General features: G+C 42.1%; 1 protein-coding gene across 1 annotated transcript in view; it reads left to right on the forward strand.

Annotated features, from left to right (window-relative positions):
• The window catches only part of LAPTM4B (lysosomal protein transmembrane 4 beta), a 57,319-nt gene that overhangs the window by 11,835 nt on the left and 27,472 nt on the right, over nucleotides 1-18,012 (forward strand). The window contains exons 2-4 of the mRNA XM_015619876.3: nucleotides 5,735-5,846; nucleotides 12,796-12,869; nucleotides 13,475-13,597. Coding sequence (XP_015475362.1) covers nucleotides 5,735-5,846; nucleotides 12,796-12,869; nucleotides 13,475-13,597 — 309 coding nt within the window. The remainder of the gene's footprint in view (nucleotides 1-5,734; nucleotides 5,847-12,795; nucleotides 12,870-13,474; nucleotides 13,598-18,012) is intronic.

Here is an 18,012-nt window from a genome sequence, read left to right on the forward strand (position 1 = left end):
TTGAACCCTTAATAGAAATAAAGCTGGGGGAGGGGGACTCTTTTTTTTTTCCTGTAAATATAGGTATCTCTCTTCACTGCATTAGAAAGTCTTGGGAGAGCTGCAGTAGAATATTTGTAGAGGGGACCCTGTAGACTTCAACAGACTATTAAAACAGATGTTTCAATAGAAACATCACTGTATTTTCAATGCAGTGTATTTGTTTAAAGTGAGCATATTTCCTCTTCTAAACTCTTTTATCAAAGCTATTTTATTTTGATGAGTTAGGTATCATCAGTAGATAAGTGTTAATGGCATGCTCTTAGGGCCTGCTGGAACTAATTTTATTTTAGATAAGCTGGGATATAGATACCATGCAGCTGCACTTCTACAAAACATTTGAATTGATGGTGATATTTGTTTTCTGATCACCTGTTGCTGCAGTGGTTTCTGACACCTCTCCCTTGCATTTTATTCCCATGGGTTGCCACAGTTTCTGCTGACCTCTGTAACAAATGGCATGGAGAAAAGGTGACTTACTGAAGATAGAAGTCTACAATTTTAGTGCATTATATAGTTTCTAATTGCTGGATGCTGCTTGTGGAAGACACGAGGTTGTGTCCTTGCATCCTAAACATTGGCCATTCTCTCCAGCAGAACTGCCTCACATTGTGCTTAAGCTGCTGGTTTTTTATCACAGGTGGAAGCAGCATCAGTGGCTGGTGGTGCCAGTCCCAGTCTCATCACCTGCTGCCTGTCTTGCTCATGCCTGCATGCACCTTCTTCACACAGCTTTTGCTGTGTTTGAAGAATCTTCTACTGAAATCTGAAATTATGTTTTGTAAACCCACAGCAGGAACTCCAGTTACTGCTCCAGTACCTGGGTGTCTCTCCCATAGTATTTCCTCTTTCCCCTTGGCTTCATACGTTCTCTGGTCTCTATAAAGAAGTTATTTTCCTCCCCTTCATTGATTAAAAAGTGGATGTAATTCCATCTGGCCAGAGAAGTAAGATTTTGGGATTTTTAAAAAAGAAATATTTTATTTCCATATCAGAATAAGAGGACAGTTGGGCATATTTAGGACTTTCTGTTGGATCTTTGTCCAGTGTGTGGTTAGGGCATGCTGAACACCATCCTGCAGGGACTGAGCCCAGAAGCAGAACTGGGGCTGATCATGGTGTTCATCACCAGCAGGGCAGTGATAAACCAGGGGAACAACCCAAGGCAAAGAGGTTTGGGAGCGGGGACACAACTGGAGACAAGCTGCAGGATGATGCACTCACAGGGCCCACCCAGGGAGCATGGCTGGAGGCTGGCATCCTGTTGTACCACTGGGACAGAGACTGATGACCCCAGGCTGACCTGGATGGGCTCTGGGCCTTGGGCAGGGTGTGGAGAGGCGCAGGTTGGGGCTGTGCAGGTCAAAAAAGGCCTGTCAGTGTCCCTGGAGCTCCCCTCCTGAGCCCCAGCTAGCACTGGGGCTGCAATCAGCTGCAGGACCCAGTGGTCACAGTTCTCACTTGTTAGTGCAAAGTCTTGCAGTTTATTCTTACTGAACACCTGTCATGGGCAGCGTGGGAGCTTCAGATACAGTTTATTAAAGAAGCCCTCCTGTTGAGTCACAGGGTGTAGAAAGGATCCCCTTGCTTTTTCAAGTCCTCATACAGGAGTCTGGGTATGGCTGGAGCCAGTCTTAACCCCAGGCTTTGTCAACACTTTGTCTAAAGGATTATATAAATATAATTGAACCTTTATGCAACTTTGACCCACAGGATAAATGACAGCAAGAATAATATATATTTAAATAGATAAATATATTTTTTTATTATTCTAATGATTAGACAAAACTATCTTAATGAGAATTATTTACTGCACAGTATAGGAGCTTTAACTATTATAGTACACCATGAAACAATATTGAAGCAATTGTATTAAAGCTAGCAAAAAAGGTTTATTAATTGATATTTAATTATTATTAACAGATCGATGTTACCCGTATCAATGACCATGGGCCAGTTCTTTCACTCAGCCTTGAAAGATAACCTTGAAGGGCATGCCCACTCAGGGAAGCCTCCACACATGCACCCCAAGAAGGGGTATGGTAGAAGACCCTGCTGTTGAAGGGTGGGACCGGGTGATTTACTATCAGCCATTAGGTCTGCAGGCCAACTGTGGCAGCTCAGTAGCTTTAGATAAGCTGTCAGCAGTGTCACTTCTTTGTTCCTTTATCTTATTGACTTATTTTGCCAGGTCTACCACATTTTCATCTCACTATCTATCAATGTTTAACTTCAGGATTGAGTCAGACTTGGCTTCAGCATTGTTCAATACCAAAGGCAGCATGAATCCCCTTTCTTCATTTACCACTCATAGCTTTGCAAATAGGACACTGTTCGAGTTATTTTACCCCATTCCAGGGAGAGCATCCTGCTACAACCCCACTGCTGTATGGCCATGTTTCAGCTTTTCTCCATCCATAAAAGGAGGACAGTGTGTCTCACTGGGAAGGTATAGAGTTTAACAGCTTCCTGAAGCTTTGCATAATTAAAATGCTTTCTAAGCATTGCTAATTGGTTGTTACACTATTTGTTGCTGAAGGAATGTAAAACATCTTGAAGGAAATTTTGGCCCTATCAAAAGAGCACAGGAATCACTTTTGCTTTTCCTAGAATGGAGATTTCAGCTCTCATACCACCTGCATTTACCAGCAGGGAATAGCTTTTTATGCTGTTGTCCTTGATTGTGTGTCCTTGGAAAACATTGCGTCGGTAAGTTTTAGACACACTGAATTTATGCATTAAAGCATTTTTCAAAATTCAACAGACACATCACTTTCAAAACAAAAGGAAAACCCTAATGAACACAATACACCCAACTGAGCACACATTTCTGGGAGAAAGAGGGAGCAAACAAACACGTGGTGTATTCTCTTGCACTGCTGACAGCACAGCTGGAAAGTGCTCAGATGATTATGAAGATCACAAGAGAACAAACTGATAGAATAGAAAAGTAATGCCCTAAAGAGCATTAGAGGGATTCCTACTGACTGCAGCAGACTTCAGATTGAGCAAACACAAGCTATGTCTTATACAGAATTTAAGGCAATGCTGACAATCACATAATGTGAATCAGGACATATCCATAAGGAGAAAGTAGAGTGCGTAGGTCAGTATTTTATAAATTTTCATGGCTGTACTTGTACCCAAAAAATATGTCTTTAAAATAGCAACATTCTATACATTTATGGTTTCCGATTGCTTGGATATTTTGAGTACTTGTCTTAGGTAACATATTTATTACTGGCTTATGTCTTCTAGCTTTCCACAAAGGAGTATAAAACAAGAACTAGGTTGTGATATGGAGTTATACATAATGTTAAAACCCTGTAGGATTTATGGAGTGTAACTTTGATTTCGATAGTCAACTGATGTCTTCAAAACCAAGAGAAAGCCAAGACAAGATCATGCTACAGCATTCCCAACATAAAGCTATTTAACTGTCCTGCGTAAAAATACAGTAATGACGATCTCTAACCCCCTCCAAACAGTCTCCATCTGATTATTTTCTTATTGTTCACTGTGTTGTCTGACTTAAATTTTCTTTTGCTATAATTCAGATCTGTGCCTTGTTCTTTCTCCCTGCCTTTCTGCTAATAAAAGACTGAGAGCACCTCCCCCTACCTTTTCCTTGCTAAGCAACCCCAGTTTTTTCCCTATCTGTCCTACATTCCAGATGTCTGACTACCCTCTGTTCTGATGCAGGATCCTCCCCAGGGTTTTCCCTTGTACATTTTAGAAGGACTTTGAAACCTTTCTGCAGAGGCCCATGGAGGGCAAGTGGGAGGATAGTTTATGCATCTAATACCAGGTTTCTGCAGTGCTGCCCACCACTGTGTAGCCACAAGGACGAGTTTATGGGATTCCACTGAGTCGTGTTCAGTTAATTCACTGTCATACCCAGACTCCTTTCTGAGCAGTTGTCACTTACTCAGTTTTTTTTTGCCTCACGTTCTTCTGAAGTTCTTCAGAAATGTGTTTCTCTTTCAGCTTTTTGGTGCTGAATTGTGCTCTGTTGTCGGAATTCTGCTCTAGTTGGTCAAAATCATTTTAATCTTGTCTCCCAAAGTGCTTATAACTTGGCATTGTCAGCATATTAGAGAAAGGTAGAAGTTACAAAATAACAAGTCTCTCAACAGTACTAATGTAAAATGTGAATGTACTAAAATGTACTAACGTACTAATCAATGTATCTTCTGTGCTGGTTGTGAATCCTTAAATCTGTGGCAGCTGTTCTTTCAGTACAGTTACCCAGCTGGCAGTGCATTCACCTTCCTGCATGTTCAACCAAACCAGGTTTTCCTTGCTCATTTATGAGAATCTCATAATGTCTGTCAAAAGGTGTGGTAAGTTGCAGAGATGTTATCTACCGTTTCTGCCCTGTCCATAAGGCCTCTTCGTCTGTCAGAGAAGGCAAATAAGATAAATTTATTACAGTTTCTCCTTGACAAGCACATGGTGATTGTTACTTGTGACCATACAAACCTGAAGTGTTAATGGGGAGACAGCTTGATTATCTGTTCTTATTTTGTTCTTAAATCTCACAGTCTATCTAGAAATTCCTTACATGACCTTCCTGCTTTGAAAATGCATAAACTGTGCTTACTCTTTTCCTGTCTTGTGAACTATTCTCAGCAGTTTTAAAGATTGCTAACAGATCTGGAATCAGCTAGACTTGATGGAATTTACCTATCAAAAAGGATTTCTCTTACCTGAGAAATTCTCTAGCCTATTATGTCTTGAAATAACCTGTGTTTCTACACCTTCTTGTTGCTGTTAGAAACCTGTGATGAGATTAAGATGACTTTGAAGTGAGAAACAAAGCAATAAAATTCATCTTTCCAAGCATACTGTTTTCAGTTTTCTTTTTTCCATTTTCTTTTTCACCAGTTATCTTCCTAGCTCTGTAGAATAAGCTTTTAGCCTGGCTGCATTATTTCATGCTGAGCAATCTTCTTTTCTGCAATTAGCTCTCTTCACTTCAAAGTGATATGAGCATTTTGTTCAGATTTGTTTTAAAATACAGCTCTTGGCTACCTCTCCAATCCATTCATAGCTGATACTTGACAATCCGCTTCTACTGAATCACTTGATATTCCTGGCATTTAATTCACTTACTGCATTTCATAGCCAATGCCCTGGTGGGTGTGAATGTCCATCTGTGCCATATGACACAGGAATTGGGCATCAGACATGGGACTCATGTTGCCACCTCCTCCCACCCCCCAGGCCTCCTCATTTAGCAACTCACCTGAACCAGAGCCTCTTAAAACACAGCCCTCTCCAGTAACTGAGCTCCTCTTTGATCATCTAGCAATTTTACAGGGTCTGTCCCCAGTTCTGGCTCTGCCATGCTGATAGTCCTTGATTACAGATCCCATTTGTAATAATCTCGGAATGACTGGTGGATGTGCTAACATGCTTTATAGTCTGAAACAGCAGTGGTAACTTTTCTGGTATGGACTAGAGTTGGAATGAAATTACATTTTGTTTCATTTTCATGCTGCCATTTAGGTTAGAAGTAAGTCCTGTTTACCAACTTAGAGAAATTAATTGCAGTGTTAGTTAAATACTACAGGTGTGCAGCTAGAAAAGTCTCTATCATAGCTGGTGTGAAACAGGGTGGGTATGTGTTGCCCAGAGGTTTTTCTTTGGTTACTTTCACAGACTGATCCTTTTCCCTTTTTCCTCTCTGTAGATTATAAATTCGGTGGTCTTGTTGATTCTGCTGAGTGCCCTGACTGACCCTGACCAGTACCACCTGACTAGTGCTGAATTAGGGGGTGAATTTGAATTTATGGATGATGCCAGTAAGTACAAATTCCCTAATTACTAGCACTCATTGCTCCAGCATTTATGTAACTGTCCTATCATTTTAGTAATTACTGTCCTTTTAATTATTGCTTCACCTTTGTATTTTACAGATGCATTTATATTGTGAAAGGTGTCATGGCACAGTTCAAGCTTGTTTCCTAGTAGTAACCTTATCTGCCACCTACCTTTTAGTAATCAATCCATCTGCTCTGCTGTGTCCTGGCTTGGCAGGGGCAGAGCCAGCCCTTGGCAGGGAGATGTATCCCTGAGCACGGTGCTGAAAGCCCCAGGGGAGTTTTGCAGGACAGAGGGAGATACGGAGTCTCTGCAGCTCCCAGCACCACATCCCAAGTGCCTGCACAAGAGCCCACACTGCTGTTCAGACAGCCGAGTGCATTCTTTCATGTTGGATGTATTTATGCACTGCCCTGTGCATGTGGCATGACTTGCACAAACCTGCTCGAATAGACACAATTGCGAATATCAACTGTATAGTCACAGGCATGTCAGCAATAACACAGAGCAATTCCTTCTCTTACTGAAAGGCATCATAGAAAATCTTCAATAGCATTTCAGAGAAGGGTAAGCCAGGCCATTGATGTCTCCTACAAAACCTCCTGTCCTTCGCAAAAGTTTCCTTGGTCCATAACTTTTTCAAGTTTATTATTTAACTGTTGTTTAATTCATATCTAGTAAAGTTTTCCCTCAATGTGATTTTGTTAAAAATGTCGGTTTATTTTAATTTCTGCTCACAAAATGATTACATTCAACATTTCTCATACTAGTCTGAAACAAGGTCTGTTGCTAATCACACTGGTGTCTTTCTGCTCAGAATCCCCCTATCCACAGCTAAAGGTTCTAAGTCCTTTCCTCATTCCTACTGAAGTCAATAAAAATGTCCATAGGAGAAGCAGTAGCCCCACACATGAGAAAGGAAATTGCCCATTGTTGTGTCAGAGATGCTGGGTATCATTTAAGGGATGCTTATTTCCACAAGGTCTTTAATGCAAATCTGCCTTGAGGGTCTACACTGAATTAATGATAAGGGGTGATTGCTACTTTATTGTGTCTTCATTGAAAAACCACCTACAACTTCCGACTAAAAATCTTTTTACATAACTGGATTTAAGAAAGTAAGGACCATAGTAGATACAGATGGGCTCCTAGCTGATTCTGACATATTAAAACTGACTGCCTTGTCCTAATTCTCAGAGATTAACCTTGGTAATGACTGTCTGTCAGTGTGGTTTTATATAGCCAACATCAGAGGCCTGCCAGTGCCCAAGGCTTTAAAATTGTAATTCTGTTTTGTAATGCAGTAGCTGTCAGATAAAGTACATTGGGGATTTCCATCTATACTTGAAAATTGTATTTTCTGTATATTTTTATCAAGGCTTCTGAAGTGAACCCTGCAAGACTGTGAAAGGATGGCTTATGGGCCAAGCAACCTCATTTCCATTTGGTAAAGGGAACATTTCACAGGCAGTTAAATTACGAATGAGCACTCGAATTAATCTCTTTTTATTCTTTGACTCCCTCTGGTTTGGTGCCTTACTGAGTAAAGGCAGTTGAATCAAGCTACTGACTTTTATGGTTACTGGAAATAGCTGGCAGGAGATAATTTCTTTCTTCTTTTCTTTAAGCATGACTGTATTTGTTCAAATGCAATGAAATGTTTTATTATGAGATAAATCATCAGAAAAACTTCCACATACTCTTCTCTTTTCCTGCTTTTATTTGTCTTTTTTGAAGGAATGTTTGTCATGGTTGCGGCATGCACTGAAACCATGTGTATGAAATACGGAAGATACATAATTTTTTATGCTAAAGAAGGTCCCAAAGTTGTTATCTATATGTACTTCTGTTGACAAGTAATAATAATGCAAACACCAATAGCCATTTTTCTCATTACTATTGATGCTCTTATCAATAGCAAACAACAAACAAATGCAGACACAGAGTTTACATGTAAAATTTGTTACTCCCTTTCTCCTGCAAGAGGATCCCTCATAAAAAATCTGAAAACATCATCTGGGAAAAAAACTTATCAGCTGTGTCACAATAGTCAAATGAGGTTAATGACAGGTTTCCCTTGACTTCCAAGAAACCAGGATTACCCCAGTATTCATATTCAGATTTATTTCCAGCTGTTCCTGGTTTATGGAGAATTTTCAGTTTTCTGTTCCAGCAGTGGAAAACATTCCTGCCATCTGCAGAGCCACAACCAGTCTAGTGCAAACTACTTGAAAATACTAGTGCAGCATTGATTCTAATTCCAGAATTTACTGTGGTTCCAAGGGCATCATTATCAGAGGCTCCAAAATACCTGCTTGATTAGTTAGAGAAAAGATTTACCTGAACACTTAGAAAAAAGCTCTAGGCTATTTCTTTTCCCTTCTATTCTAGAAAAGGAAACAAGGGGGAAGAAAGTCTGCCAAGACTTAACCATGTGGCAGAAGTAGACACCAGCGTGTGTGGTTTGTGTGGCTCTCCAAGACATACATCTCAGAGCTGGGTAAAATGTTGGGCTCCTTTCTGTGCTGGATATTCAGCTGAGCCCATTTAGTCTCATCTTTCTTTTTATTATTTCCTGAGGGAGTTTAGAAGCTGGACTAGGGAAAATTAGAAATGTGTGAGCTGCTTAATGTAATACTGCTGCTGTTAAAGGACTAATAATCTCAGAGCAAGAGATGGAAAAGCCCTATAATTCATTTTGACTTCCCAGAGGGTTCTGCCTGAGCTTTCTGCTCAGCTTCTTCAGACACACAGACCATCATCCTGACATGTCAACAGCCCAAACAAGCAGCGGGTGTTGCTTGCTTTTATTTACCGCTGTCATAGTGTCAGAGATGTGTGTGATACCTCACAGGCAACATGACAGCAAGGACTGAAATCCTCTGCATGCCCTAGGGAAGCTGAGGGGAACTTTGACACCGATGTCAGCAACTTAGGTCAAAATCTGCCTGTATCCCTGCCCTGGAGTGGGCAGACAGGACAAGCAGACGTCTCAGGGCAGGGGAGAACAATGTGGTGATCTCTCTGCTGAATATGACATGCACCCAGGACTTAAAAATATTAATTCAAATAGAAGAAATTTATAAAGAAATCTACAGACAGCAGGCTTGGACTTCTGCTGAGGGATAAATGGAAGTGGTGGAGTAGGTACATTCCTGCCCCAGTCCATCAACACCACCTATGTAGTTATGAGTCCCAGATAGAGGGAGGCACAGAAAACAAGTTCCCTTCCCAGCGTAGGATATTCAGGGCAGCGTCTTCCCCTCTAATTTTATACTCTGCAGTAAATGTGCTGGGTTCAAAGGTGCAGAATACTCTTTCCATCTCATTGCCCTCCTCTCCTTCCCAGGGAGGAAATGCTGCTGCTGTGCAGGCTGTGACCCAGCAGGCTGCACAGTGGCTGGCAGCAGTGGCATCAAGCTTGCACAAGGAGGCTGGAGGAGAGAGCAAGGCAGTAATCCTTAGCTGGCAGTCAGGAGGCTCTTGGATAAATAAGGCTGGGAGAATGGGAGAAACTGCCTGAGGATTGCAGGCTGCTGATCAGCAGCTTTGTGGCCCCTGTCGTCAAAGCTGAGAGCCAGCGGTTAACTCCAGGGCTGGGCAGGTGATGAGGATTTCAGGTCTTCATCACTCCACACAAGTCCTGCCTCAGGGACTGGCCTTGCTGGCTGCTCCTGCCTGTCCCTGCAGCACCCACCACCAGCCTCCTCTGCAAGAGGAGAGGAGAAGGCAAGGAAATATTTTTGAGATGGATTTGAAGGAGCTTGAGCTGCAGCTTGCTGTGCACACAAGTACCCCATGACAGGAGCTCTGCCCAGCCCCAGCAGCATCTTGTCTCCAAAGAGGCAGGAAAGTAGGATGTCGCTGCAAGGTATAAGAATTAAAAAACTCTGCTGGTTTCTTTAAACCCAAGGAGAAAACTCAAAAAGACATCTAGGGCCATAGGCTGGATAACCCCTTCAGCAGTCCAAGCACAGCCCTTCTAACCATGAATGCCATAGAAAGCGCAGCATGGCTGGAAAAAAAAAATCACACACTCCTGTCAGTTTCTCATTTAATGTGCTGCATATCTAGTTTCATTCTCATTAATTTGAGCTGACATGGCTCAAAAAACCCAATGAAGCCTTAAATGAGAAAGAACCAGCCTGAGCCAACTAGGACTTGGCATGGTGGAGCACAGCTAGGGAGACACTGGAGATAGGGAGCATGAGTGTGTCAGACCAGATCTTCAATATCACGTTCCTCACGGTTTGCTGGGCTCTGGCTCAGTTGAACCAATATTGCCACAGTCACCAGTAAAGTGGAACCTGTGACTCCTGCATCTACTGGATGCACACAAATGACAATGACAGCAGCATCCCCCTGGATGCAGGAAGTAAGTGGTTGGGATCAAGAACATACGCATAAGCAGTGCCTCTAAACTGATGGTCAGAATCAAAATATTGATCCAAGAGCCTCTTTTTCAAGAGGTTACAATTGAGGTTAGTGGCTACAGCAGCCATTTTCACTTCTTTTCTTTCATTACCTCAATTGTACCTGGTCTATTCAAAATAATTTAGATTTCACAGTATGTATGTGTAGGCAGCCAGAGTAAATGGCCACACAACCAGAAGGGTCTTAAGAGGCTGCAGTACCTTTTATTAATAGAGGTATATTTTGTGGATACATCTTCCTCTTGAGGGCAGAATTCAGATCACTTCTAACAGGCGCAGCACAGCCTTTACAGCTCCTAGAAACCTAGAAACTGGTTGAGGTAATGCAGCTCAAACACTGCACTGGTTGTGTGTATTCTCTGCACATTCTAAGAGGAGAAGGAGGTGCCTCTGAAGAATAAATTGGGATGACTGAGATGTCATTCCCCGCTGAATGATGAGCAGGGAGCCCAGCTGCCTCCCAATGGCATTATGTACACCCATGAGCTGAGTTGCAGGAAGCCATTGTGAAGGAAGCAGGGAGCACCAGGATGAGCTAAACTCAGTGCTGAGTGCAGGCTCCTCTCCTGGGTGAGGTCTGCTTATTTTGACAGTAAGACAAAGATTCAAGCATTTGTACTGTGAGAAAGGACATCTGTGCTCCAGGGCCTCATCAGACTACAGTGGTTTGAATGTGCCCAGGAAAAGGCACTTTATCCTTCAAATTTAATCCATTAAATTAGGAAGTAGCCTGCCATAGGACTTCTTCTGTGGCATTTGAGTTCCTATGCAATCACAAGGACAAATTTTGGGGGCAACAGAGAGAGAACAAGTATCCTGAAACCTAGGACACAGGCAGTATTCTGGAAGAGACCTGGGTTCTGAAGTCCTTAATCCTGCTGTTGGTGGGTACAGTGCCCAAGGAGCCAGAAAATGTGAGAAGCTCTGGACATGTCCTCACCTGCCAGGAGCAGTCTCCTCTTGCTCTTCCAGCTTCACAAGTCTCAGGTTCCTCTCTGCATCAAGGGCCAGCAGAAATCTGGATTAGTGCCATCTAGGGCAAAGTTTGTGTTCCCTCAGGCGAAGGAGGATCAAGGACTGGGTCTTTTGTTTCCTACATGGATGATCATTCTGGTAGGCTGGAAATAGTGACAGACAAGACTTTCTCCTTAGACTGTTATTCCTCCTCAGCCATGACCTGGGTGAGCCTGCACTGCTTCCTGGTGGTGGCTGGTGAGACCTTTCACAGCTGCCAGATCCTTTCAGAGACTTCGGTGAAGGCTCCAGGGCACGTACCCAGAACCATCCAGGGAGCTGAGGACTGTTCCATGCCGTGGGATGCTCCTCATCATGTTCTGGAGTTAGATGTTGTGGCAGTTCTGTGAAGAAATGATGTCACCTGTACACTTTGAATGCTTCCAGAGTCAGGGTAATGAACATCCTGAATGCTGTCATGTGTTTGTGCATCTCAGAGATCCTCCACGTTCCTCTTCAAGGCAGGTAGCTTAAACACACCTGGTGAGAGCAATGTGAGCAGCAGATACCTCACAGCCACCAACAGAGGTGGGATCTCTAAAGCCATGTCCTGTATACCTCACATCCTCTATTGTCTTTGTGCACTGGCTTAACCTCAGAAAGGTAGGTACAATGTTCCATTGCACTCCCAAACTCTCTGTAAGGTCAAGTTCAGAAATTCATTTCTGATCTCCTGACAGTGGTCTGTAATGATATCTAGGGATGTGCATATGAGAAGATCAAACATGTAATTTTTTTCCCCCAGGATCTCCTTCCAAATGTTCATGGTATAGGAACTTCTTAAATCTAATGAAAAGTTAACCGAAAGCTGATTAGCAGTAGAAGAAAAAGATGGGAGTCCTGTAATTCCTCCAGTCAAAACCTTAAAGAATATTTTCCTTCCTTTACTCTGTTTTAACTTTCCTGACAGTTATACATTAATAGATATATCTCTGCAGTATTCTTAGTTGAAATGAAAATTTTCAAGATGTTATTTCTGCTGTAACACGCCTTTATCTGCCATTTTGCTCCTTTTCCAGTATACAAATGACATATATATATGAGCAGTAGTATGCAGCAGCTGTTGATGAAGAAACAATCTGTAGTGCAGAAAAGCAGACACATTCTGACTACAGATACCAGAACCACCAGTAAAACAGTCTGGTCAAGGCTGCTCCTGATTTTTGAAAACCCTTAGAAAAATGAGACCATTCATCTCCATAGTCTTACAGAGGCTGTAGTGGTTTGCACAGTGTTAGTGTAAGTGTCAGCACAGTGTAATGCTGCTGGCTTGCACAGGCAGAAACACTGTCTGTGCTTCTTGTATTTAGGAGGTTCCTCACAAAAGCCAGAGATTTATTCCAGCAATGTCTGAATGATGCACCAGACCCCATCTCCACCCATCTCCCACCCTGCCCTTTGACATGCTCTGCAAAAGGGAGGTGGCAAAATAATTGAACCAGCTCTGAATTTGTCTGCAATCATTGATGTGTCTCTTTTCCAGATATGTGCATTGCCACCGCAATTTCTCTCCTTATGATTCTGATCTGTGCAATGGCTACATACGGCGCATATAAGGTAATTCATTATCTTTGGGCAAGACACGAATCAAGTGAAATACACAGCTCCATAGAAACAAAATTAAGAAAACTGTTTCCTAACAATTGCTTCTTTACTTGTTTAGCTGAAAATTTAGAGACGGGGAAAAAAAAAGGAAGTTGAAGAGGCAGCAGAGCTGATTGCTTAGATCAGTGGTACCCCAGGGCCCCCTGCTGCAGTTGTGTTGATTGTCTGCAGTTTCAAATATGAGTAATAAAATAAGCTCTGGGCAAATGGTGAATTCAGAGAACTGAATCTTGTACCTATCAAAGTCAAGGGGATTTTTTCTCATTCACCTCCCGAGCCTGTGGTTTGTCTCAACATTAATCCTATTGATTAGAAAGGAAAAGTATTGTGTGGTTTCTAAATGTCCTAATGTAATGAGTTGTGTGAATTGCACCACACATGCTACTGCATTATAGTAGCCAAATTTCCTTGGCCAAACCTTTTGGCTGACTGTCATATTTCTTTCAGCTGATTTAATACTCCATAGTGTCAGATATTCCTTAGATTCCTGTTGAAAGACATATATTCCTCTATTTTAACTTTTGGCTGATGAGTTTCTAATTTATTTCCTTTTCCAGCAACATGCAGCTTGGATCATCCCTTTCTTCTGTTACCAGATCTTTGACTTTGCTCTCAACACATTGGTTGCCATCAGTGTACTCGTCTATCCCAGCACAATTCAGGACTACCTCCGCCAACTGGTAAATCACTTGATGTTCACAGGCCTTTGGGGGCTTGGGAGGAAAAAACTCTGTAAGGTGCAGTTTTTTCCCTCTGTTTCTAGCCAGTGGTATCCTTCTCATAAAGTCCTTGAGAAGTTCTTTCAGTGCTTGCCAGTCAGAATTCAACATCTTTGCAAGGCTACATTGCTAACTTACTACAATATTTGTGAAAAGCTCCGAGGTTTTGCGGTGATATGAAAGTTCTCAGCACCATTCATTTCGAGTGAGACTCATATTGCAAGACAAGGATTAGACATAATTGCTTTTGCATTCAGAGCTATTGTGTTCATATCCAGTGGCTTATTTTTGGTACTATTTCAAGGATATTTTGTTGCTCCATTTAATTTATTCAGTAGCTATAACACATTTAATTAGGCAGGAGTTTGAGCATTGGTTTGGTTTTGTTAGAAAATATTTTGGATTCTATCCTAGGGTCATTTAGAGGCTCCCTTTTCATTCTGCTTTGGCCAGACATCTATGGCCAGCATTGCATAAGTGTACAAGATGCGATCACAACCCCCTAGAGCAAAGACAAGAGCCCACCAGCCTCTGTCTCATCACAGGACCACATCCCATGTCCAGCAGGGTTCACGTGGAGTCACAGAGCTCTGGAGAAGCCAGTGCTGCAAATGTCTCTGAAAATCTGCCTTGAGAACCTGAATACAGATTAGCTTGGCTGTGAACTTTGTTGTGTGGATGGAAAGCTGGCCAGTATAAATAACAGGTTATGAGAAACAGCAGGCAGATAAATAGCCTCACAAATCTGCAGGAGGAGGCAACGTGTCATGCCAGTGAGAGCTGGGATGCATCAGGAGCCTGTTACCTTATTTAACACCCACCTGCATTCACTGCTGTTGGTGCACTGGGAGAGAAGCAGAGGAATAAATCAAAAGGTTCTCAGAGATACAAGTGGAAAAGAGCAAATTTTCCAAGCCATGGTTTGGGACTGCTAAAGCAGGCACTGCCACTGCTGGAGCCCTCCTGCCTGTGCTTTGCCTACAGACCCTTGCTGCTGCATCGGTGCCAGCCTTGCTTTCGTGGCAGCACAAGCATCTGTGTGGCTGCAGGACTCGCCCCACTCCCAGAGAATGAGTTATAACCAGATTTTGCTCAGTCTTGGTGACTGTGCAGGAACATGATGGGGACAAAAACAGGCTGGGAAATGTGCACTTAAAAGCCTCTGCTCTTCTGCAGAAAATCTGGTGCTACATTTGGAGCTGACTCACTAGAAGGGCAAAGACCAGCTGTTCCTCTTGAAATGTGTGCTAAAACATCCCTTTATTTCCTTGCAGTTAAAAAAATAACAGGTCCTTCTGTAGCAGAAACAGAAAGAGCAGGCCTTGGAAGGGATTTGGTAAGGTGCAGCAGACACTCTGTGATCTCTACTGCTGCTCTGGAGTGTTGAATCTTTGGTTGCACACATCTTTGTCTTGCTGTTGTAAATCATATTCTGGACTGGTAATGAAATACCACAGGACTTCAGGAGCGCTAAACTGTCAGTGCTAAAAAGGGCAAGGGGGATTTCCAGGATAATTATAGGCTGATTAGCCTGACATTGCTACCAAGCTGAATAATAACAGAAGGGCTGGGGCTGAGAGGACAGTCAATTTATAATGGGTTAGACCAGAAAAAAATTATTCATCACTGCCAGCAGAGTTTCATGAAAAATCAGTCCTGCAGGCAAACTCATTTTCCTTCACTGACAAGATTACTGGCTTCATCAATAAAGATGGGCAGGGGCACAATGGATTTTGATGAGATGTTTGACTTCACAGCATGATGCTCAGGGCAACAATAAAGCACTAGATCAATACAGGATGTATCACATGGATTAGGACAGGTTAGCTGGCAGAGTGCAAAGGGTTGTGGTCAAGCCAACCAGCTGCTAGTGAGTTTCTATTTTGAGCAGAAGAAGGTCTCTAGGAATCAGCAGTGGATTTTGTGGTCCTCCTGACTTCCATTAGTAATGTTGGGCCCCAAGAGGCACTTCACAAAAGCTGATGTCAACCATGGCAGAGCTTCTCCAGGCTCATTGTCTAGAGGGACTGAGTCCTTTGTTGGGAGGTTGTGAGCAGAAGAATAATCTGGCTGTTCTGTGTCATCCTCTGGAAGACCCTTCCCTGCATTGCCCCGAGTGAGCACATCTCTGCATTTCCCAGTGGAACACTTGTGACTTTTCCCAGCAAATTCACTTCTGATAAAACCCTGGCTGACACTGAACTAGGCTGCTTGAGAACTCGAGTTCAGCCACTAGCATGTGCTACAGAGATAAATGCAAAGAAATGTAAAAGCCTGAGCAATACAGATGAGCATATGGTTTGACAACTGTGCCTGGGATGCAGTGACCCTGTAAGCAGCCTAGGGATTTAAGTGCCAAAACTAGAGTCCCAAGGTTGTTTTGCTGTTTGCAAAAATTGCTCTTGGGGTTTGTGGACAGAAAAAAGAGCAATTAAGGAGAGGAGACTTCCCTTTTCTGTTGGTGCTGTGGATTTTCTCCATCCATTTATGGAGTCAGGTTGTAAAAAACTGCCTGAAAGTCAGAGAACATGCAGAAAAGTTCCAAAAAAATCCTATATAAAAGCTGGAAATATTGTAGTATGATGAGAGACAGCTTTTCCTGCTTCATTTACTGAGGAAGAAGACCAAGAGGTAGTGTCATTAGAGGTTTCATATGCAAAATAATGAGGTATTAAAAGGCTGTTTAAATTAGATGTGAGGCATAATGCTAATGAGCAGCTGGAAGCTAGTTCAAGTTAAGTTCATTTAGAAACAAGGATTAGTTTGTATTTTATCATTTGTGCTGGAGATTAGTGATGAGGAAAACCTAGCAAGAGCTGTGATGAATTTTGAACAGTTAATGTCACCTGTTCAAAAAAGTTTTGAAGCTGTTCTGCATCTGCTTTGAAGCTGATTATGCCTCCTGTGTCTTAGCTGTGGTCCCAAGCACAAGTGGCTCAACTGGAACCCCTTGTCCCTCCACCTGGCAGGGCTACATCTGTTGGCATAAGGTTGTTACATTTGGTTCAGAGTAAAGAGACTCTGTCTGAGTGGGCAGAACCAAAGGAGAGATGTGAAGGGCACATCCACCGTTGCCAGATACTCAGATATGGGACAATCAATGCAAGCAATTACACCATAATTGCAGTGCCATTGGTGTGTGATCCCTCCTGACGGTTTGCAACTAAGCCCTAGGGTTGTCTTGTCTTGCCCTCACCCTCTTTGCAGTGGTCTGCCAGGGTAGGCAGGAAAAAAAGGATTGTGTTTCTTCCTGGTATTCTTACAGTTCTGTTCCTCTGAAACTGCTTTGCATTTGGGAAATTATATTTTAGGGGGCATGGCTCCATAAGATAAATGAGAAATTGCAACTGTTCTTCAGATCTGTTATTGAATATCTGGAACAAACTGTGCATTTGGTAACAGAACACATGTAGCAGTCTCAGAAGAACTTTTTGTTTGCTCTAAGTTGAAGAAAACCCTGTTTCTTTAACCATTTCTACTTCGCTATTATCTGGTGTCATATAGTTACTTTGGTGCACATCTGCCAGATTTCAGTCTGTCACAGATGAGTTATAGCTACTGTGAAGCTCTCCACATACTTTTAGCAAGATAATGAGTACATATCAAGTACTGTAAGCTGGTCAGGGCCACAGCTGAAAATATTTCAATTGTGTTCACAGGCTGTTTGGTAACATCAGTCTATACTGGCTTCTTCTTTCCTAGGAACAGTGTCTTTGGAAACTTCTTGTTGCCTTTTGATACCCAGCTGCACTCAGGTGTGCTACTTAATTGCTATAGATTGCAAGAGCGTCTTAGCTTGAAGGGTCATGTAAAATAAGTAAATGTTATTTATAAGTTTTTTATGTATTTTACATAAGTTTTACATTTAGTAGGTTTTATGGTGGTCATGTGATCAAAGTTTCTAAGAGTTATACTGGATATCTTGGTCATTATCATTTAAAAAGCAAAAACTTTTTCATACAGCGAATCCAGCACGTGTCAAATAAAAATCATTTTAGTTCTTGGTCTAAGCAGAGATGTAAAGCACTTTGACCTAAAGCACATTTCTTTAATTTAACCCCACTAAATCTTTGATATATGTGTGTTTTAAAGCCTTCAAATTAAACACTTCATCTTCTGTCATCTGATAACATGGATTAATATGAAATGGATTGAAGCAGAGGTGCAGAACAGGCTGGTCTGCAACTGAGTTATGCAAACTTTTTCCTAATCAAAGTGCAGGACCATGACAGTTCATCTAAACAAATTTTCAAAGTACATTAAGTAGCTTTACTTTGGGTCTGCCTGCAATGCTGCTGTCTAACAATTCAGGTGGTATCAGTCATGCTTTTAAATCCAAGGAGAAATGCCTAGGGAACATAAAAGAGATTAGCTTA

Source organism: Parus major, chromosome 2 (genome assembly GCF_001522545.3).
Source record: "Parus major isolate Abel chromosome 2, Parus_major1.1, whole genome shotgun sequence".
NCBI lineage: Eukaryota > Metazoa > Chordata > Aves > Passeriformes > Paridae > Parus > Parus major.